At 36.3% G+C, this 23,870-nt stretch overlaps 1 protein-coding gene across 11 annotated transcripts in view; it reads right to left on the reverse strand.

Annotated features, from left to right (window-relative positions):
• LOC134733471 (uncharacterized) overlaps nt 1-23,870 on the reverse strand; it is a 97,317-nt gene that overhangs the window by 35,416 nt on the left and 38,031 nt on the right. For 9 of the 11 annotated variants that reach the window (XR_010116949.1, XR_010116953.1, XR_010116948.1 and 6 more), the window contains 2 exons: nt 17,370-17,581; nt 15,255-15,397 (listed from right to left, as the gene is read on the reverse strand). The exons of the other annotated variants lie outside the window; for them this stretch is intronic. Coding sequence is in view for 2 of the 9 variants with exons in the window: in XM_063622812.1 (XP_063478882.1) it covers nt 17,400-17,581 (182 nt within the window). In the remaining 7 variants the exon portion in view is untranslated. Of the gene's footprint in view, nt 1-15,254; nt 15,398-17,369; nt 17,582-23,870 lie in introns of those variants that run through there. 11 annotated transcript variants of the gene reach the window in all.

A 23,870-nucleotide genomic window follows, 5' to 3' on the forward strand; every position in this document is an offset into this window, starting at 1 on the left:
CATACAAACCTAAGAATAATTGGTATCCCTGAGGAAGAAGAGAAATCTAAAAGTTCAAACAACGTATTTGAGGGAATAATTGAGGAAAACTTCCTGGCTTTGCTAGAGATCTAGACATCCAAATACAAGAAGCTCAAAGAACACCTGGGAAACTTATCACAAAAAGATCATCACCTAGGCACATTGTCATCAAGTTACCTATAGTCAAGACAAAGGAAAGAGTCTTAAGAGCTTTGAGGCAAAAGCATCAGGTAATCTATAAAGGAAAACCTGTCAGATTAACAGCAGATTTCTCAGCAGAAACCCTACAAGCTAGAAGTGATTAGGTACCTATTTTTAGCCTCCTTAAATAAAATAATTATCAGCCAAGAACTTTGTATCCAGTGAAACTAAGCTTCATAAATGAAGGAAAGATACAGTTTTTTTCAGACAAAAAAATTCTGAGGGAATTCACCACTACCAAGCCAGTACTATAAGAACTGCTAAAAGGAGCTCCAAATCTTGAAACAAATCCTTGAAATACATCAAAATAGAACATCCTTAAAGCATAAATCTCACAGGATCTATATGAAAATAACACAATGAAAAAAAAGAATGTATTCAGGCCACAAATAGCATGATGGATAGAATAGTACTTCACATTTCAATGCTAATATTGAATGTAAATGGCCTAAATGCTCCACTTAAAAGATACAGAATGGCAGAATGGATAAAAATTCACCAGCCAAGTTTCTTTTTTTTTTTTTTTTTTTTAACATGAGTCATTTATTGATAACATCATGTGCCAAGGGATACTTGATTTCATGGAAACTTTTATGACAGTACTGTGAAGTAAGTGTCCTTATCCCATTTTTAGGTATGAGGAGACTGAGGCTCAGACATTGAATAACTTGCCCAAGCTCTTGGTCACTCAATGGAGCCGAGGCCAGGTCTGTGCCACTCAAAGCTTTGCTTCTTACCACCGCAATGTGGCCCCTGCTCAGCCATGCCTGGGCCAAGTGAAGGGCAGATTGACAATTTCAGAATCCCCCGAAAATCATTCACAGTAAGGTCACTGAGTTGTAAAATGTCTAGAATTTTTACTTCAGAATTGGTTCAGCAAATTCTTCTCATTCTCAGCAAATTCTTTTATAGGCATCATAAAGTGACCCCTCCAGGTATTATTTTGGCCAAGTACCCGAAGTGGGAATATCCCTCTGACAGCCTACCTGAGGTTCTGGTCCACAAAGTGGGAACTTCTAGGAGAGCAGAACCCTGTAAACAAGGCTTATTCTGTTTTGTTTGTTTGTTTGTTTTTTAGCACTTTTAGTGGTTGTGTAGAAGAATCTCATTATCCTTTTTTTTTTTTTTTTGGTGAGATAGTCTCTTGCTTTGTCACTGAGGCTGGAGTGCAGGGATGCAATCACAGCTTATTGCAGTCTTGACCTCCTGGACTCAAGCGATCCTCCCACCTCAGCCTCCCAAGTAGCTGGGACTGCAAGTACATGCCACATGCCTGGATAATTTCTGTATTCTTTGTAGAGATAGGGTTTCACCATGTTGCCCAGGCTGGTCTTGAAGTCTTAAGCTGCATTCCAGCTTCCTCAGCCTCCCAAAGGGCTGGGACCACAAGCGTGAACCACCATGCCTGGCCTCTTATTATCCTTTTAATTTTCATTTCTCTGATGACTAATGATGTAGAGCATCTTTCAGTGTTCTTATTGTCTATCAGTATGTCTTCTTTTGAGAAGTGTCTGTTTAAATCTTCTGTCTGTTGTTTTCACTGGGTTCTTTGTCTTCTTATTGAGTTGTAAAATTTCTTTATATATTCTATATGCACATTCTTTTTAAGCTACACATATTGTGAATCTTTTTTTATTGTCTATTGGTTGCCCACCAGCCAAGTTTCTGCTGTCTTCAGGAGACTCACCTAAAACATAAGGACTAACATTCACTTAAGGTAAAGGGGTGGAAAAAGCTATTCTATGCAAATGGACATAAAAAGTGAACAGGAGTTGTAGCTATTCTTATACCAGATAAACTTTAAAGCAACAGCAGTTAAAAAAGACAAAGGGGGACACCATGCAATAATAAAAGAACTAGTCAAACAGGAAAATATTATAATTCTAAATATATATATGCACCTAACACTGAAGCTCCCAGATTTATAAAACAATTACTACTAGACCTAAAAAAAATGAGATAGATGGCAACACAATAATAGTGGGGGACTTCAATACTCCACTGACAGCACTAAACAGGTCATCAAGACAGATAGTCAGCAAAAATCAATGGACTTAAACTATACCCTACAACAAATGGACTTAACAGATATTTACACAACATTCTACCAAACAACTGAAGAATATACATTCTGTTCATTAGCACATGGACTGCCCTCCAACATAGACCACATGATAGGCCACAGAATGAGTCTCAGTAAATTTAAGAAAATCAGAATTATGGCCGGTGCAGTGGCTCACCCCTGTAATCCCAGCACTTTGGGAAGCTGAGGTGAGTGGGTCACCTGAGGTCAGGAGTTCAAGACCAGCCTGGCCAACATGGCAAAACTCCATCTCAACTAAAAATACAAAAATTACCTGGGCGTGGTGGCACATGCCTGTAATCCCAGCTACTTGGGAGGCTGAGGCAGGAGAATCACTTGAACCCGGGAGGCAGAGGTTGCACTGGGCTGAGATCATACCATTGCACTCCAGCCTGAGCAACAAGAGTGAAACTCTGTCTCAGAAAACTTTAAAAAAAAAGGAAAATCAAAATTATATCAAATACTCTTTCAGACAAAACTGGAATAAAATTGGGAATCAATTTTAAAAGGAACCCTCAAAACCATGAAAATACATGGAAATTAAATAACCTGCCCTGAATGATCATTGGGTCAACAATGAAATCAAGATGAAAATTAAAAAATTCTTTGAACTGAACAATAATAATGATACAATCTATCAAAACCTCTGGGACACAGAAAAAGCAGTGATAAGAGGAATGTTCATAGCATTAAATGCCTACATCAAAAAGTCTGAAAGAGCACAAATAGACAACCTGAGGTCACACCTCATGGAACTGAAGAAACAAGAACTATCCAAACCCAAACCCAGGAGAAGAAAAGAAATAACAAAGATCAGAGCAGAACTAAATGAAATGGAAACAAACAAACAAAAAATACAAAAGATAAATGAAACAAAAAGCTGGTTCTTTGAAAAGATAAAATTGATAGGCCAATAGTGAGATTAACCAAGAAAAGAAGAGAGAAGATCCAAATAAGCTCAAATAGAAGCAAAATGAGAGCTATTACAACTGATACCACAAAAATACAAAAGATTATTCAAGGGTACTATGAATACCTTTATGTACAAACTAGAAAACCTAGAGGAGATGGATGAATTTCTGGAAATATACAACCCTTCTAAATTAAAACAAGAAGATGTACTAAATAGACTCTCTGGACAGACCAATAACGAATAGTGAGATTGAAATAGTAATTTAAAAATTGCCAACAAATAAAAGTCCAGGACTAGACGGATTCACAGCTGAATTCTATCAGACATTCAAAGAACAATTGGTACCAATGCTATTGACACTATTCAAAGAGAGAAGGAGGGAATTCTCCCTCAATCATTCTGTGAAGCCAGTATCACCCTAATACCAAAACGAGAGAAGGACATAACAAGAAAAGAAAACTACAGACCAATATCTTTGTTGAACATGGATGCAAAAATCCTCAACAAAATACTAGCTAACTGAATCCAACAGCATAACAAAAAGATAATTCACCATTATCAAGTGGGTTTCATACGAGGGATTCAGGGATAGTTTAACATGTAAGTCAATAAATGTGATATACCACATAAACAGAATTAAAAATAAAAATCACACAGTTTTCTCAATAGATGCAGAAAAAACATTTGACAAAATCCAGCATCACTTTATGATTAAAACCCTCACAAAATCAGCATAGAAGAGACATGCCTTAAGGTAATAAAAGCCATCTGTGACAAACCCACAGCCAGCATTATACTAAATGGGGAAAAGTTGAAAGCATTCCCACTGAGAAATGGAACAAGACAAGGATGCCCACTTTCACCACCTCTATTCAACATAGTACTGGAAGTTTTAGCCAGAGCAATCAGACAAGAGAAAGAAATAAAGGGCATCCAAATCAGTAAAGAGGAAATCAGACTGTTGCTGTTTGTTGATGATATGACTATATACATAGAAAATCCTAAAGACTCATCCAAAAAGCTCCTAGAACTGGGAAATGAAATCAGCAAAGTTTCAGGATACAAAATTAACACAAATCAGTAGCTCTGCTATACACCAACAGTGAGCAAGCTGAGAATGAAATCAAGAATGCAACTCCTTTTACCATAGCTGGAAAAAAATACATAGGAATACATATAATCAAGGAGGTGAAAGAGCTCTACAAGAAAAACTACAAAACACTCCTGAAAGAAATCATAGATGACACAAACAAATGGAAACACATCCCTTGCTCATGGATGGGTAGAATCACTATTGTGAAAATGACCATACTTCCAAAAGCAATCTATAAATTCAATGCAATTCCCATCAAAATACCATCATCATTGTTCACAGAACTAGAAAAAAAATTCTAAAATTTTTATGGAACCATAAAAGAGCTCACATAGCCAAAGCAAGACTAAGCAAAAAGAACAAATCTGGAGCCTCACATTACCCAACTTCAAACTATACTATAAGGCCATAGTTACAAAAACAGCATGGTACCAGTATAAAAACAGGCATAGAGACCAATGGAACAGAATAGAAAACCCAGAAATAAAAGTCAAATTCTTACAGCCAACTGATCTTTGACAAAGCAAATAAAATAAAATAAAAAAATAAAATGGGGACAGGACACACTGTTCAACAAATGTTGCTGGGATAATTGGCAAGCCACATATAGAAGAATGAAACTGGATCCTCATCTCTCACCCTATACAAAAATCCACTCAAAATGGTTCAAAGACTTAAATCTGAGACCTGAAGTCATAAAGATTCTAGAAAATAACATCATGAAAACCTTTCTAGACATTGGCTTAGGCAAAGACTTCATGACCAAGAACCCAAAAGCAAATGTAACAAAAACGAAGATAAATAGATGGGGCTTAATTAAACTAAAAAGCTTCTCCACAGCAAAAGAAATAATCAATAGAATAAACAGACAACCTACAGAGTGGGAGAAAATCTTCACATTCTATTCATCTGACAAGAGGCTAATATCCCGAATCTACAAATAACTCAAATCAGCAAGGAAAAAACAATCCCATAAAAAAGTGGGCTAAGGACATGAATAGGCAATTCTCAGAAGAAGATATACAAATGGCCAACAAGTATATGGAAAAATGCTTAGCATCACTAATTATCAGGGAAATGCGAATCAAAACCACAATGCAATACCACTTTACTCCTGCAGGAATGGCCATAATCAAAAAATCAAAAAATAATAGATGTTGGTGTGGATGTGGTGAAAAGGGAACACTTTTACCCTGTTGATGGGAAAGTAAACTAGTACAATCACTATGGAAAACAGTGTGTAATTTCTTTAAGAACTAAAAGTAGATCTACCATTTAATCCAGCAACCCCACTATTAGATATTTTCCCAGAGGAAAAGAAGTAATTATACCAAAAAGATACTTGTACATGCATGTTTACAACAGCAAAATTTGCAATTGCAAAAATATGGAACCAGCCCAAATGCCCCATCAATCAATGTGTGGATAAAGAAAATGTGATGAGAATACTACTCATCCATAAAAAAGAACAAAATAACCTGCAGCAACCTGGATGGAATTGGAGACTGTTATTCTAAGTGAAGTAACTGAGGAATGGAAACCAAATATTGTATGTTCTCACGCATATGTGGGAGCTAAGCCTTGAGGACACAAAGGCGTAAGAATGATACATTGTACTTTGGGGACTTGGGAGAAAGGGTGGGGGTGGCAAAGGATAAAAGACTGCACACTGGGTAGAGTATATACTGCTCAGGTGATGGGTGCATCAAAATATCAGAAATCACCACTAAAGAACTTATTCATGTAACCAAACACAACCTGTTCCCCAAAAACCTATTAAAATAAAAAAATTAAAAATTAAAGAAGTAAAAGAGTGAATGGAGGTGAATATGCAGAGACAGAGACAAATAGACTTTCAGGTAATTTGGTGCTATATAAATGTGATGTTTTCATAGTATGGCTTAATTCCTACAAAGCTCTTTATTATGACAATATGACAATTACCAGAGGCATATTTTCTCACTATATAATCGGTTATGTACTACTCTACTAACACTCTAGGACTTTGAATACATCTTATCACCATTAGTATCCATTATCCTGAGAGAAGCTCTAGCTTCTTCACTAGAGATAACCAGTTTCTCCAATAGTTATAAATGCAAGATTATTTTCTCTTTTATCACAATTATTTCCTCTTTTCTTCTATTTCTTTTCTTTTTAGACTTTTCAGTGTAGTTCATGTATCTTAAGTGTTCACTTGGTGGAGATACATATATATGTGTGTGTGTTGGGGGTAGACATACTGCTGATCAAGATGTGCAAGATATAGAACATTTCAGCCCTCTGGGAGGCTCCCTTGTGCCTCTTCCAAATCAATACCTCTATTCTATCTTATCTTGCTTCTTTTGTAAAACCTGGTATTTCTGAGATTAATTAATGTCATAATGTATAACTTGTTCTTTATATTGCTGTTATTTTTTTACAATCTGCTAAATCTGCAATGAAATATTGCTACTTATTTTTCTGTGTTATTGTTGGTGGTTAGTTATTTTTATATTTTTGATTATTATAAATAAATCACCTATGAACATTCTATTGTATGACTTTTGGTGGTTATGTATGTTTATTTCTCTTTCATATATAACTAGGAATGGAATTTATGGGTCACAAGGTGTGCATATGTTTGTTTAGTTTTAGTAAATACTACCACAATGTTCTCCAAAGTGATTGTACTAATTTAAACTATTACCAACAATAAGGAGAGTTCCAGTTGTTTCATGTCCTCAGCAACACTTTTAATTATTAGACTTTTTTGCTTCAAAGAATGCACATAGGAAAACAGGATTAATACATAGAAAAAATAGCTAAAATACAAAGTGCTATGTGATGAGTGTATGATGGGACAAAAATTAAGGAACTGTGGATATTCCCAGACTTTATCCCTTGTCCAGAACTCTGAGGATAATCTTGCAATTGCTGACCCAGTATTCCCCTTCTTACTATATTTATATGTTTAATGAAGATATAATTTTCATAAATAAAATGTACAGATCTCAAATGATAGTTGGACGAGTTTTGGCAATTAGGTACATCTGTGCAACTTCTTCTCAAAACAAGTGATATGATATATTCTTCACCACCCAAAGTTATCTCATATCACTTTCCAATCAATCTCCTCCCTTAAAACTTGCCAACAAAGGCAATCACTTTTTGATTTCTGTTACCAGCCATTTGTACTTTCCTAAACTTCTGCAGATGTCCCATGGGGAAAATTGGTTGTATGTTTGGGGCTTGACTAGGATTCCAATCCTTCAACACAGTCAGCATGACTATCAAAACTCAGGATTTTTTTCCCCCCTTAGTAAAGTACCTCTACCTTGGCTAGCTCCCATGATTGGCAAATGCTGCTAAGGTAGAAAATGACCAGCATTTGCCCACTTTCTCTAAAAAGGACATTTTCTTCTTTGGAAATTTAGGCAATTTAGCCATTTTTGCTTCTATAGTTGTCTGATGCCTCTAAAAATATTATCTTTAAAACTTTGTCCATTTTTTCCATAATCATTGCAGCAGAAATATTGAGCTATTACATTCTACTGCCTCCTACCTGAAAGTGGACACTTATTTTCTTTTTAAAAACTATTTTAAAAGAATTTATCAACAAGTACTTATTGGTCACTTGTTTTATTCTTAACACTGTGCTGTGAGAGTTAGAAAAAGAATCTAAGCCGATGATCCTTAACCAAGGTAGCTGACATCCACTTAAGAAGAAAAAACGTAGCCAGGTGAAACTGTAAGAAAGCATAACAGCAATGTCAAATATAAGAGGAAAGTCTGTAACTTTGGTTAGTCATTTTGTCTTCCAGGTCTCCTTTTCCACAGTTGTGAGCAAGGGATCTGATTCCGATTTGTGATTATCAAACATTTATGTTAAACACACTGAGCCAGATGATGGGGCTGGCCACTAAGTAGCTGCCCAGGATATCAATCTAAATGAGGTGTAAAAACAGCAATGGAAATATAATAAGATGGAGAAAACACAATTTATCAGAACCTCACTCGGGAAGGGTATTGCATGTAATCTTACAGTAAACCGTTTGGGATATTGGGTGAGATTTCCAAGGAGAATGCTTAAGAAAGAACAGATGGAGAATAAACTCTTCTACGGAGAGGGAAGCTGGTTTACCACAGAGTTTTTATTCTGTAAAACGGCAAGTTTGGGTTCCATCCAAGATGCCTGGCACAATAGAGGAGAGGCTGAGGCTCTAACAGCCCTATTTTTCTGTCCCCTCATGCAGCTTTCAGTATTTCTACGTGAATGATGAGCATATAGTTTAAAAGTATAGTCTAAATGAGACCACATTCATATTAGCTCTGCATGGGCAGCCTCGTTCTCTAGTAAATAACTCCTTTATAAATGAGGTTGCACATAGAACCCCAGTACAAAAACATGAAAGAGAAATCACCTGGTTAAATTATACACAAGGGTGTGGGGCTTTGTCTGCTCACCTTCCCTTAAAACCTGCTGATAAAATTTTACCAAATCTTAGGTCTTAGTGGAATACTCTTTGGAAACTACTTAGATGATTTCCACCTTTTTTTAAAAACCACTGATGTTCTCTGATTCTGTGATAAGGTATAGACATCTGGAGAATCAAACTGTAATACTTTATTTCTTAAATTCTAATCTGTCATTCTTGAATACTAATGCTATTAATTATTTGATGTAATAACAGATATTTTGAGAAAAATAAAACATTTACATGTCAAATGTACAATTATCCCTTACATTTTATTTTCTCTCTCTCTCTTTTTATATTCTGAAAGCTTTCCTGAACTTCTTGTGGCCCTTCTATTAAATACTGTTTTTATTTCTATGAACTCTTTCCTTTTCTTTTACTATGTATTTTTTTAGTCACCTGTTCTTGTTTTCTGGATGCCCACTCTTCTTACAGCTCTCGGACGCTATTAATTAGAATTCTCTTGATGTTTGTTTCTCTTTTCTAGGGTGTCCAATGTTTGCTTCTCAGTTCTTTCTTCCATCCTATTCCTTCTTTTCTGAACAGCTGGTTCTTTGCAAGTTTTCCAGGAGCCTTGATTGTAATTCATATTTAAGCATGAAAGACTGTTGATTAGTAAAGGCAGATGATGTGGTTTCCTCTGTTGCTTCAGGTGCCCCTCCACAGGGAGACGGCAATTTGTTTTTTTTTTTTTTATTATACTTTAGGGTTTTAGGGTACATGTGCACAATGTGCAGTTTTGTTACATATGTATCCATGTGCCATGTTGATTTCCTGCACCCATTAACTCGTCATTTAGCATTAGGTGTATCTCCTAATGCTGTCCCTCCCCCCTCTCCCCACCCCACAACAGTCCCCAGAGTGTGATGTTCCCCTTCCTGTGTCCATGAGTTCTCATTGTTCAATTCCCACCTATGAGTGAGAACATGCGGTGTTTGGTTTTTTGTCCTTGCGATAGTTTACTGAGAATGATGTTTTCCAGTTTCATCCATGTCCCTACAAAGGACACGAACTCATCATTTTTTATGGCTGCATAGTATTCCATGGTGTATATGTGCCACATTTTCTTAATCCAGTCTATCGTTGTTGGACATTTGGGTTGGTTCCAACTCTTTGCTATTGTGAATAGTGCCGCAATAAACATATGTGTGCATGTGTCTTTATAGCAGCATGATTTATAGTCCTTTGGGTATATACCCAGTAATGGGATGGCTGGGTCAAATGGTATTTCTAGTTCGAGATCCCTGAGGAATCGCCACACTGACTTCCACAATGGTTGAACTAGTTTACAGTCCCACCAACAGTGTAAAAGTGTTCCTATTTCTCCACATCCTCTCCAGCACCTGTTGTTTCCCGATTTTTTAATGATGGCCATTCTAACTGGTGTGAGATGGTATCTCACTGTGGTTTTGATTTGCATTTCTCTGATGGCCAGTGATGAGGAGCATTTCTTCATGTGTTTTTTGGCTGCATAAATGTCTTCTTTTGAGAAGTGTCTGTTCATGTCCTCTGCCCAGGTTTTGATGGGGTTGTTTGTTTTTTTCTTGTAAATTTGTTTGAGTTCATTGTAGATTCTGGATATTAGCCCTTTGTCAGATGAGTAGGTTGCAAAAATTTTCTCCCATTGTGTAGGTTGCCTGTTCACTCTGATGATAGTTTCTTTTGCTGTGCAGAAGCTCTTTAGTTTAATGAGATCCCATTTGTCGATTTTGGCTTTTGTTGCCATTGCTTTTGGTGTTTTAGACATGAAGTCCTTGCCCACGCCTATGACCTGAATGGTATTGCCTAGGTTTTCTTGTAGGATTTTAATGGTTTTAGGTCTAACATATAAGTCTTTAATCCATCTTGAATTAATTTTTGTATAAGGTGTAAGGAAGGGATCCAGTTGCAGCTTTCTACATATGGCTAGCCAGTTTTCTCAGCACCATTTGTTAAATAGGGAATCCTTTCCCCATTTCTTGTTTTTGTCAGGTTTGTCAAAGATCAGATAGTTGTAGCTATGCGGCATCATTTCTGAGGGCTCTGTTCTGTTCCATTGATCTATGTCTCTGTTGTGGTACCAGTACCATGCTGTTTTGGTTACTGTAGCCTTGTAGTATAGTTTAAAGTCAGGTAGCGTGATGCCTCCAGCTTTGTTCTTTTGGCTTAGGATTGACTTGGCGATGCGGGCTCTTTTAAGAAGAGCTAACTATCCTAAATATATATGCACCCAACACAGGAGCACCCAGATTCATAAAGCAAGTCCTCAGTGACCTACAAAGGGACTTAAACTCCCACACAATAATAATGGGAGATTTTAACACCCCACTGTCAGCATTAGACAGATCAACGAGACAGAAAGTTAACAAGGATATCCAGGAATTGAACTCAGCTCTACATAAAGTGGACCTAATAGACATCTACAGAACTCTCCACCCCAAATCAACAGAATATACATTTTTTTCAGCACCACACCGCACCTATTCCAAAATTGACCACATAGTTGGAAGTAAAGCTCTTCTCAGCAAATGTAAAAGAACAGAGATTATAACAAACTGTCTCTCAGACCACAGTGCAATCAAACTAGAACTCAGGATTAAGAAACTCAGTCAAAACCGCTCAACTACATGGAAACTGAACAACCTGCTCCTGAATGACTATTGGGTACATAATGAAATGAAGGCAGAAATAAAGATGTTCTTTGAAACCAACGAGAACAAAGACACAACATACGAGAATCTCTGGGACACGTTCAAAGCAGTGTGTAGAGGGAAATTTATAGCACTAAATGCCCACAAGAGGAAGCAGGAAAGATCCAAAATTGACACCCTAACATCACAATTAAAAGAACTAGAAAAGCAAGAGCAAACACATTCAAAAGCTAGCAGAAGGCTAGAAATAACTAAAATCAGAGCAGAACTGAAGGAAATAGAGACACAAAAAACCCTTCAAAAAATTAATGAATCCAGGAGCTGGTTTTTTGAAAAGATCAACAAAATTGATGGACCGCTAGCAAGACTAATAAAGAAGAAAAGAGAGAAAAATCAAATAGATGCAATAAAAAACGAAAAAGGGGATATCACCACCGATCCCACAGAAATACAATCTACCATCAGAGAATACTACAAACACCTCTATGCAAATAAACTAGAAAATCTAGAAGAAATGGATAAATTCCTCGACAAATACACCCTCCCAAGACTAAACCAGGAAGAAGTTGAATCTCTGAATAGACCAATAACAGGTTCTGAAATTGTGGCAATAATCAATAGCTTACCAACCAAAAAGAGTCCAGGACCTGATGGATTCACAGCTGAATTCTACCAGAGGTACAAGGAGGAACTGGTACCATTCCTTCTGAAACTATTCCAATCGATAGAAAAAGAGGGAATCCTCCCTAACACATTTTACGAAGCCAGCATCGTCCTGATACCAAAACCTGGCAGAGACATAACCAAAAAAGAGAATTTCAGACCAATATCCTTGATGAACATTGATGCAAAAATCCTCAATAAAATACTGGCAAACCGAATCCAGCAGCACATCAAAAAGCTTATCCACCATGATCAAGTGGGCTTCATCCCTGGGATGCAAGGCTGGTTCAACATACGCAAATCAATAAATGTAATCCAGCATATAAACAGAACCAAAGACAAAAACCACATGATTATCTCAATAGATGCAGAAAAGGCCTTTGACAAAATTCAACAACCCTTCATGGTAAAAACTCTCAATAAATTAGGTATTGATGGGACGTATCTCAAAATAATAAGAGCTATCTACGACAAACCCACAGCCAATATCATACTGAATGGGCAAAAACTGGAAGCATTCCCTCTGAAAACTGGCACAAGACAGGGATGCCCTCTCTCACCGCTCCTATTCAACATAGTGCTGGAAGTTCTGGTCAGAGCAATCAGGCAGGAGAAGGAAATAAAGGGTATTCAATTAGGAAAAGAGGAAGTCAAATTGTCCCTGTTTGCAGATGACATGATTGTATATCTAGAAAACCCCATTGTCTCAGCCCAAAATCTCCTTAAGCTGATTAGCAACTTCAGCAAAGTCTCAGGATACAAAATTAATGTACAAAAATCACAAGCATTCTTGTACACCAATCACAGACAAACAGAGAGCCAAATCATGAGTGAACTCCCATTCACAATTGCTTCAAAGAGAATAAAATACCTAGGAATCCAACTTACAAGGGATGTGAAGGACCTCTTCAAGGAGAACTACAAACCACTGCTCAATGAAATAAAAGAGGATACAAACAAATGGAAGAACATTCCATGCTCATGGGTTGGAAGAATCAATATCGTGAAAATGGCCATACTGCCCAAGGTAATTTATAGATTCAATGCCATCCCCATCAAGCTACCAATGACTTTCTTCACAGAACTGGAAAAAACTACTTTAAAGTTCATATGGAACCAAAAAAGAGACGGCAATTTGAATTCAGGGTGTGCTGACTGCCAGGCTTCACCTCAGTCAGGCTGCCCTGTCTCTCCCTCTGCTGGGCCACAATGAAGAGAGCCAGCTTTGAGGGACCAACTTTCATGTAAGTGCAAATTATTCCCAAGCAGGTTGCTTAATTCCTTTGGGAGCATTTCCCAGGCCTTCATGGGGGAAGTACACTGCTGTGGCATGGGGCAGAGAGAGTGGAGAAGGGACTGTCTCCTGACCCAGCAGAATTCCACAGGTGGTTCTTTATTCATCATCTAAATTTCTGCCCCTTCTCCCATTCTCTCTACGTTGCTTATTCCAAAATATTATACAGGAAAAACTTATGTGGTGGTCTTCCTCCTATGCATTTCCTGCGCTGCATCCAGTGTTAGTAGGCAGTATAAGCCTGTTGTTCAAGATTTTCTAAATGGCTGTAACTCCCATTCTTGGTGCTTTTTTATGGCTTTATATCCTTGTGCACTTTACTGCGATAGCATACTAAAGATGGGGCAGCTGGAAAGCTCTGGGTGCAAGCAACAGGAGATGTATTGCTGGTAGAGAATTTAAACACAATAATAAAACCAACTGAAAGGAAGTCTGGTTTTTATAATCACCAAGGTCAGTGATAACTGGCCTCCTCCAATCCCCTGACCAAAAAACCCACTTTCTTTGATCTAAGTTCTAAATAATTGCTTTGGTTACTGTAGAGTTTTAATAACATATATGTGTATCAGAAAAAAACCACAGTATTTACTGCTTATTCTTTAACAACACTGAATTCTACAGTGAAGCTAATTTGGAAATTTCCCAGTTACACAGTTGACCCCAACACAAATAAGCGTAATTTTTACTGCTTGTTCTGTAACAAACATTGGATTCTACAGAGAAGCTAACTTGGAAATCTTCCAGTTACATAATTGACTTCAACACAAAGGGATTTAGCTACCTATGTTTGTTTCAAGAGTAAGTTTTTAAAGATTTGGAAGCATTCAAGCTCATTTTCGGAAGCATTTGTATCTCCAATCCCTATGGTGCTACCTATGCTTGCGTTGAAAGAGCAGATTTGAATTGAACGACGACAGTGCAGTGATGATAAAGAAGAAACAAAACTTGAGTTACTTCCATTATCTCATTTTATTTGATAATTTTAGTTTTATTTGTGTTTAAATTTAAAACAATGATCAACAGACCAAATAGTGAGCTGTAATATTTTTGTGGTAAGTACTAACTTTAGTTCATACATGATATATTTCACGAAGTATTTTTAAATGAAAATTTTTGTATATAAAGTAAACCTTTGTTTTCATCTGTGGAACAAATTAATGAAATAACGATTAGTACTGAAAGCAATTTTGTCATAAAAAGGGAGTATTAAAAGATGATGCATCTGGGTGTCAAATAACTGCATGCCACTGCTTTTTGTCATTTCAGCGGGTTGGGGGAAGGAAGGAAGTCAACGCATGTGTTCAGTCTGCCATTTTGAACCAGTAGTGCAGGTACCATAAGAAATTAGAGAACTCAAGAGGTTAAATAGCTTATTTAAAGCAAGGTTTAAGTCAGTAGTGGAGAGTGTGTCCCACTCTCATTACTTTTAGTCAAACTAGTCATTGCACTTTGTGTGATTAGTCAGCCTGTGAAAGATATCCATACATGTTCAGCTTTCCCAGTCCCTTTGGGCTGAGCACAAGTCCCATTCCTCATTATGACTTCTCCTAAGGCTGTTTCAGCTCAGACTCCACTCAAGCCTCACATACCTTATACTTCATCTAGTGCTTTTCATATTACACCTGTGTTTTGCTTCCACCTGGGCTGTAATCTCTTTAAGGGTAGGAACAATATTTAATGGATTGCTCTATCTCTTTGCAGCACAGAGCCTACTTCCTGTAGGTATCCAGGAATAGTTGCTGATAGAGATGGTTATGGTAAGGTTGGAAAGAAAGGCTAACCCTCAATGGTGACTTACTTTGACCATGAATTTTTACAAAAGGTCAATTCATTTGGAAACAAGTCTGAAAAATGAACTCTGAACTCTTGGTGTTTTTTACTTTTTAGTCCAAAGTAAAGCATGATTACAAAGCAATGAGATTTCCTGATAGCTTCATTTACACAGTCGCTCCAGAGGAATTTCCAGAAGTATGATCCAGACGCATTCTGTGCTATGACAAAGTCATTCACATGTGCATCTAGCCTTCTTCAGAAGGCTGACTCTGAAAGATAACACTTATTGGATCTGCTGGTTTAGTTACCTAAATATCCTGAGGTGATACTATTTTCCTAAAGCACTAAGTCATATTAAAGGCATTGGTTCAATCTGAAACATTATCAGAGATTAAAAGAAAACTGGATTTGACAAGAGAGTAACAGTTTGCCCCCTCTCTCCTTAGGAGAAAGTTCTGAATTTGTTCTCTTTCCAGCCAGGGCATTGTTGTAATCAGACACCTCTGTTAAACGTTACTCAATTTCAATTCCAGAGAGAAATAAAAAAGGGTAGGAGAGCTGTGGCCAAGAGCATGGTACCTTATATCATCAAGATCTGTGTTTTTTTTTTTTTTTAATTGAGAAAGACAATTTAACAGATTGAGGAAGTTGTGGGAGAAGAGATAGCTGTATAAATACAGTCTCAAACAAAAGACCTTTCATTTAGAAAGATAAGACTGTGTTTGGACAGAATCAAAGTTTATCAAGTCATGATTGAATGGAGAGGACAAGTTGAGGCTTGTTTAACAAATGCAAATATTGAATATTCAAGAATGGCAAGTTTAGAATAAATGTAAGGTGTGTATTATTTCAGCAGAGGGAAGTAAATACACTTCTGGAACTCATTTAGCCTCAAAGGTGGTACTGGCTAAAATTCAAGTAGATTGCAAAGTGCTTACAATCCATTCAGAGATGATAGGCGTAGCATGGATTATTAAGGGAAGCCAGAGTGATCGAACCTTTCCCTGACCTCTGAGGCTGATGCTGAATGTGACATGCTGGCCCTCCAGGACTCACTCTTTGGGTCATCATCAGAGACAGTCAGTTGGACTGCAGAATCAAGGGACTGGCCCAGGGGCACAATTCTGATGTTCTCATGTTTCATCTCACTGAGCTAAATATTAACTTTCAGCCTGTAGTGTCTGTCACCAAGTCATCTGTCTTGGTAAATGCTGTTGGAGTCTCAGCATTGTGAGAAGGCAATGAATTTTCCCTGCTGACAGCGAGAATATCCACACCAAGCTGCCGTAGAGATTTCTGCTTCCCACAATGTTTATGACAGTAAATTAGGCTACAGAGTGCACTGAAGATTGTTTACATAACCCCAATAGCTGGTATATTTGTCAGTCCCACTCCATGGGCTGTGACTTTAGTAGAGCCAGATAATGTTTAAAATATAAGGCTATAGTAATGTATGAAATTAACAGAGTGCTTTACAAGAACTCTGATTATAAACATTTGTTTATTTGGACCTTTTGCTTGGATCTCATATATTTTCTTTCCCCCTCTTTTTTTCTTTTTTTTTTTTTGGATTGGATCTGTGTCCCCACCCACATCTCATGTTCAGTTGTAATCTCCAATGTTGGAGATGGGGTCTGGTAGAAGGTGAGTAGATCATGAGGGTGGATCCATCATGAATGATTTAGCACCATCCTTTCCATCCTTTTGGTGCTGTTCTTGTGATAGAGTTCTTACTAGATCTGGCTGTTTAAAAGTGTGTGGCACCTCCCACCCTCTCTTTTCCTCCTGCTCTGGCCATCTAAGACGTGCCTGCTTACCCTTTGCCTTCCACCATGACTGAAAGTTTCCTGAGGCCTCCCCAGAAGCTGAGCAGAAGCCACTATGCTTCCTGTACAGCCTGCAGAACGCTGAACCAATCAAACCTCTTTTCTTTATAAGTTACGCAGTCTCAAGTATTTCTTTATAGCAGTGCGAGAATGGACTAATACAGTTCTAGTATTATCTTTCCATTTTTCTCTGGCTTCATTGTTAGTTTCAATTCTGTACCCAAACAGAGTAGCTTGGACTTTTTCTTTTAAACTTGTTGCGGGTCCTAGCCCTGTCTCTCTACAGAGCTATTTTCCTAGGAAAGTCAGTGACACAAATTGGCCACATATGCAGATAATTTTCAACTCTCTAGATCTCACCCTAACTCTTTACCTTGTGTCCAGACTTTCAGTTCAGCTTTATGCTTCCGCTTACCTTGTTCAGTCTTTAGCAGATAATCTTGTTTTATAAGACTTGATTGCAAAATAGAGACCGTTGCATAAAGCAATCACCACTGAGTGTCATTCCAATCAAAATAGAAGCTTTCAGGAAATATTCACTTTTGCAACTTGTGTGTGTAGCCCTCATTTGCAGTAAATTTTGTCCTTTGATGCTGGAATCCGATTTTTCAAAAGAGCTAAAGTTACCTGGTTTCAAAAAAAATTTGATGGTAAAGTAGACCTAACAGATTGTACTTCATAAAATTTTTACTTTCATCAAGCTAAAAATCTGTTTTCCTATATATTTAATTCATTTGATATAATTTCATGGCCACTTTTTTCCCAGAACTACAAGAAGAGTTACTGATACAGAAGTAAATGATAAAAAGAAAACGTTATTAAAATAACTGTTTGGTCTGGAGGGAAATTTTGTTTTCTTGGCTCCAACAATCCTTTATATCCACTTTAATGGCTTTTAGCAGGCCAAGACTAATTAGTAGATTAGGAATTTTAAATGTAGTGGTCACTACCTGCAATGTTTTGTTTATTTTGTTTTGTTTTTTGATGGTGCAGAATAAATAGAATAGAATAATATAGAATAGAATAGGATTCCAGTTCTGCTTAGGATATAGAAAGTCACAAGATAACTCTGTTCCTATCCTACCAATAAGAAAAACTGAATAGTAAAAAACAACAAAAGTAATTTTCTTGAATCCACAATAGAGTTGAGGTCACTGGGTAACAAGGTGAACTGAATTATTCAAAGTGCACCAAAGGCAACTATAGTAATAACCCAAATCCAGATCATTTAGATTAAATCAACTCCCCATAATGCCTGATAAAAGAAGAACTACATCCATTTCTGTGTTCAAATATTTTAAAACTCAGTCAGTATTGTTCTAAGCATAATGTTTGGCTTTTGATTACAAAAATTATAAAACCCCTAAAAACTAACCCATTGTGAAGAGACAAATCAGAAGAGATGATACAGATGCTGGAACACTGAACTTTAAAAATACTTACGATTGATATTTATTAATGATATTAACCACTGGAGAAGGTAGACAACATGCAAGAATAGATTTAGAATTTCAGTAACATGATAAAAACTACATGCATAAAAGATATGATAAGCAGGTTGGTCACAGCTGAAGAAGAATGAGTGAACTAGAAGTTAGAACAATAGAAGTTATTTAAGCTTAAACACGAGAAAAAACAGGTGGTGGTAGAGAGGACAAAGCATCTGAGAGCTAAGAATTGTGGGGAAACATCAAAAGTCTAACATATGTGTAACTGGAGTCCCAGATAGAGAAAAAACAGGAGAGCAGAAAAAAATATTTGAAGAGATCGTGGGCAAGCCTTTTCCAAAATTGATGAAATGTAATAAACAAAGATCCAAACACTTTATAATGTGTATGCACTTAATAGCAAACACTTACAGGACTGAAGCAAGAAGTCCACAATTATAGATGGAAATTTCAATACTTCTCACACAGGCATTGATAGAACAAATACACAAAAAATCGTAAGAATATGGGAGACATGAACTGCACTATCAACCAACTTCAGCAAATTGACATTTATAGAACACCCATCAGTAATAGAATACATATTCTTTTGAAGTACACATGGAACGTTCATTAAGAAGCACTATCTTCTGGGCCATAAAACAAAGCTCAACAAATTTTAAAGAACTGAAATTATATGTACTAGGCCATTCTTGCATTGCTATGAAGAAATACTTGAGATCGGGTAATTTATAAAGAAAAGAGGTTTAATTGGCTCACGGCTCTGCAGGCTATAAAGGAGGCAAAATGCTGACATCTGCTTCTGGGGAGGCCTTGGGAAGCTTACAATCATGGCAGAAGATGAAGCAGGTGTCTCACACGGTGGGAGAAGGAGCAAGTGCAAAGGGGAAGGTGCTACACACTTATAAATGGCCAGATCTCATGAGAACTCACCCACTATCTCAAGGACAGTACAAGGGGATGGTGCTAAACCATTCATGAGAAATGCACCCCCATAATCCAATCACCTTCCACCAAGCCCCACCTTCAACACTGGGAATTACATTTCAACATGAGATTTGGGTGGGGACACATCTGAAGTATATTATTATGTAAAGCACTTTTTTCTGCAGAAGGGATTTAAACTAGGATTAATAACAGAAAGCTATTAAAAAGAAGCCAGGCACACTGGTGCATGCCTGTAATCTTAGCTACTTAGGAGGCTGAGGTCGGAGGCTTGCTTGAGCCCAGTAGTTCAAGGTCACATAGCAAGACCTCATTTCAAAGGTATTGCAATAATTTCTTTAGCATTCTGCAATCATTAATGATCAGCCTTATTATCATCATATATAATAGATGATAAAAATAACACTTGTGTGGCAAAGAGAAAATTGCTCATACAGTTGCTGAAAATCATTTCTCTTATATATTGATGCTGTGTGTACAATCTTTGATAAATTACCTGGTAAATAAAAACCTGTATTTCTCAGTGTTATTATTTACCTTATATAATTCTATTGAACATTTCAAAGCAATGTTTATTACATCATTATACTTAAGTATAGATTCCACAATCCAATCTGATTAATGCCCTGATATTTGCAACACTTTTAATTTAGGTGGGATAAATGTGGCAAGATAATTTTATGAAGGAGTTGTGTAGTTGTGTAAGTTTAACCTAAATTACAATTCATGTAACCTTGATTTTAATTTCCTCCTAGAATTAGGAAGAAAAAATGGTGGTCAACATATATTAAGGCAAAAATATATTGGAAAGTATATAGAAATTACTAAAATGCTTAGAGTCTATTAATAATGGTACAATTTCAAAGGACTATAAATATATATAATAAATATTGAGAATTCTTCAAAATTCTGCAATTGTCATGAATATATTTAAAAACACATGAAATGATTTTTAATTTAATGATTTTAGTTTCTTTAAAATTTAGTCTTAAAGGAATTTTACCAAATAACTAGATTGCGGAAATATTTTCTTCAGAGATTGTAGTTAACTGTTTCTATTTACTATACAATTCTGAAGTTCTTTGGTTTTTGGAAGAGAAAGTATTAAACAGGGCATAGAAACTCACAAATGAGATTCACATTTTCAGTTGTAAAGAAATCTCACTTGGAAAATATTTTTAAAGATGTTATATGGGTAACAAAATTGGCTACTTAACTGATATTTTAAGCAATCTTAACAAATATAATTTAAAACTACAGGGAAAACCAATGCTATATTTCAACAAGTTAAGAGGTTCCAAAAAATGTTGTTATGGCAAGCAAGACTCAAAAATAGTCACCCTAGTTGCTATGTTTTCCCAACATTGCTATAACATATTGAAAAGAATGCTATTAATGAAGCCAGTTTGAATAAAATAAATTCAGAGATATTGTTACATTTCACTTCTTTGTTTCAAACTTTCAATCACTACTTTCCAGAAGGGAAATTTGAAACATTGAAGAAGAAAGTTTTCTGTGCAAACCTTGAATTAATTATTTATTTAAACTTGATCCACAAAAAATAAAATAAATCATTATATCTAAGCTCTTCATTACACCAAAGAATATTTATAAAATAGAGTTTACCATTGTTTTGGATTAAGATTATAGGAAATTTTCTATTGTTAAGTAGAAAAAGTGTATATCTATAATTGCCATTCACAATGAATTGCCACTCACGAAGTTTATATCATCTTGTATAAACTAAGATTTTCAACACTGAATTGATAAAAAATGAAATAAAATAATAGGCTTAGAACTGCACTGGGGTCATCTGCTTCTGGTTAAGGTGAAATAACAGGCTAGATTTACCATTCCACTTGAAACAACTAAAAAATAAAAATTAGATAAATAGATGAAACAATGATTATTAAGAAATCGGATATCAGATAATGAAGGGTGGTAATCTCTGAGATATAATAAACAAATGATGTGAGCCTTGTAAGTAGCCACAGTGCAGGCAGAGGCGACCCAGGCAGTACCCATTGGTCTCCCTGAGTTGAAGAGACAGAGCTGAGGTGCCAAGGCTGGTAGAGTTCATAGAGTAGAATACCAAAGAAGGGAGAACCTGAGGAAGAGATAATCCAGAGATTTGCAGAGGGTCCTTCTTGAATATGCAGCAGAATACTGAGTCTGTTCCCCTCAACAAAACTGGAAAAACCTCTTAACTCACAGAGCATTGATTAGAATTCTCAAAAAAGTCTTGTCTCAGTTGTGGGAATTAATAGCCTGAAGCTAGATCCAGCTCTGGTCCCACCTAATGAGTCTCAAAAGCAAGGTCTGAAAGAACCATGAGGCTGACAAATAAACTAATTTTGTTTCAGAACAATAATCAAGAATGTCTATAGAAATACAATAATATCCATCACCTAACAAAGCAAAATGCACTGTGTGGCATCTAATGAAAATGCACCAGGCATGCAACAACAACAAAAAAAAAACTAGGAAAATAGAACTCATAATGAGGAGAAAAATAAATCAATTGAAATGGACCCAGACTGACACAGACCTTAGAATTACCAGAAAAAGACATAAAATAAATTATTATAACTGCATCTATACTCAATAGACATGCAAATTATAAAACAAAGATCCAAATCAGCCTTTCAGAGGTTAAAATTATAATGGCTATGGTAAAAATACACTGTATTAAGTTAATTGCAGATTAGATGTTACAGAAGACTAGATTAGTGAACATGAAGACATAACAATAGAAATGATCCAAAATTAAATAGAAAAAAAAGGCTAAAAGTAAAATGAAGTATCAGTGAGTTGTAGGAAAACTCCAAAGAAGTGAACATCTGTGTAATTGAAGCTATGAAGTAGAAAGGAGACAGAAGTATTTGAAGCAATCATGGCTGAATACTTCCCAAATGTAATAGAAACTCTAAAGCCATTTATTTAAGATTTTCAATAAACCCCAAGCTTGAGAAATATTATAATAGCATAGTTCAAAAGCAGTGATAAAGAAAAAAAATCTTAAAAGCAGCCAGAAGACACTTAGGAAGAAAGACTAGACAGATTTCTTATCAGAAACTTGTCTTCATCAGCAGGAAGACAGTGGAACAACATAAAGACAAACCAAAACAAAACCCCGAAATACCTGTTAACCTAGACTTATATATCTAGTAAAAATATGTTTAAAAAATAACCCCCCTCCAAAAAGACTTTTTCAAATATGCAAAACCTGAAACGCTTAATCACGGTGGACCTGCACTACAAGACACATTAAACAAAATTCTTCAGACCTAAGATAAATGGTACTAGATGGAAAGAGAAGTCTACACAAAAGAATGAATATCCCATAAAATGGTAACCACATAAGATTTTTTCCTATTATCTAAATCTCTTTAAATAATTATTGACTGCTTAAAAATAATAACAATATAGTGTGATGTTTATAATAGGTATAAAAGTAAAATGTATGACAATAGCACAAAGGCCAAGAAGGAAGAAATGGAAGTAAACTATTACAAAGTCCTCTTACTATACATGAAATGGTATAATATCTCTTGAAGGTAGAGTGTAATAAGTTAATATGTATGCTTTAAACCCTCAAGCAAGCACTGAAATGAAAAAAAAAAACAAAAAAGTTATAGCTAATAAGCTAACAAAGGAAATATAATGGAATAATTTACAAAATCCAAAAACTAGAAATAACCAAATGCCCATAACTAGGTTAATGGATAACCAAATTGTGTTATATCTATTAATGGAATAATTCTAAGCAATAAAGAATGAATCATTGAAACATAAGACAACATAGAGGAATCAGAAAATAATTATACTGAGTAAACTAGCTAAATATCGAGAATACATTGAAATATCCATTTATTAAGAGGTTTGGGTCCTGTTACTCTTCTTTCAACATCCTTCACACTATATATAAGGAAACACAAGCCAGGATGCGAACATCTCAGGGTTGTAAAACAATCATTGACAATGGTCTTTTGGGGAGTGGTGAGGTTCTGCGTTTTGTGTTCTAATCTTACATTTGCCATTAACTAGTTTTGGGGCAATGAGGAAAGTCATTTTATTTATTGGATTTGCTTCTGCATTTGTATTAATAACATAAGTGGATTATAAGAGGTTTAAGGCCCCTATCAGCTATGAGTCACTAAACCACAACAGGTCTAGTAAATCCAGACACAGACCTGAACTATAGAAGGGTTGGGACCCCAAATCAGGTGTTTTCATGTCACACACGTCACTTGATTTTTTCATGTAGTTGATTGCACACCTATTTTGTTTCTCTTACCAGCCAAGAGTTTCTGAGAGTCAGGGAAGCTCTGCTTTTCCCTCCCTCACCCAGCTCTGTGCTTTGATGATGATCCGGTCTAAGGTAACATTGGCTGACTTGACTAACTCATGAAAAATAGGGGCAATATAAGCACTGAGTGTCTCCTCTGCAGTTGTTCTGCAGTGTTGTACAGTTTGAGAGGACTAGGAGTCAGGAGACTTGGGCTTTAGTCTGAGTTACCTAG

Source organism: Symphalangus syndactylus, chromosome 18 (assembly GCF_028878055.3).
Source record: "Symphalangus syndactylus isolate Jambi chromosome 18, NHGRI_mSymSyn1-v2.1_pri, whole genome shotgun sequence".
Lineage (NCBI taxonomy): Eukaryota > Metazoa > Chordata > Mammalia > Primates > Hylobatidae > Symphalangus > Symphalangus syndactylus.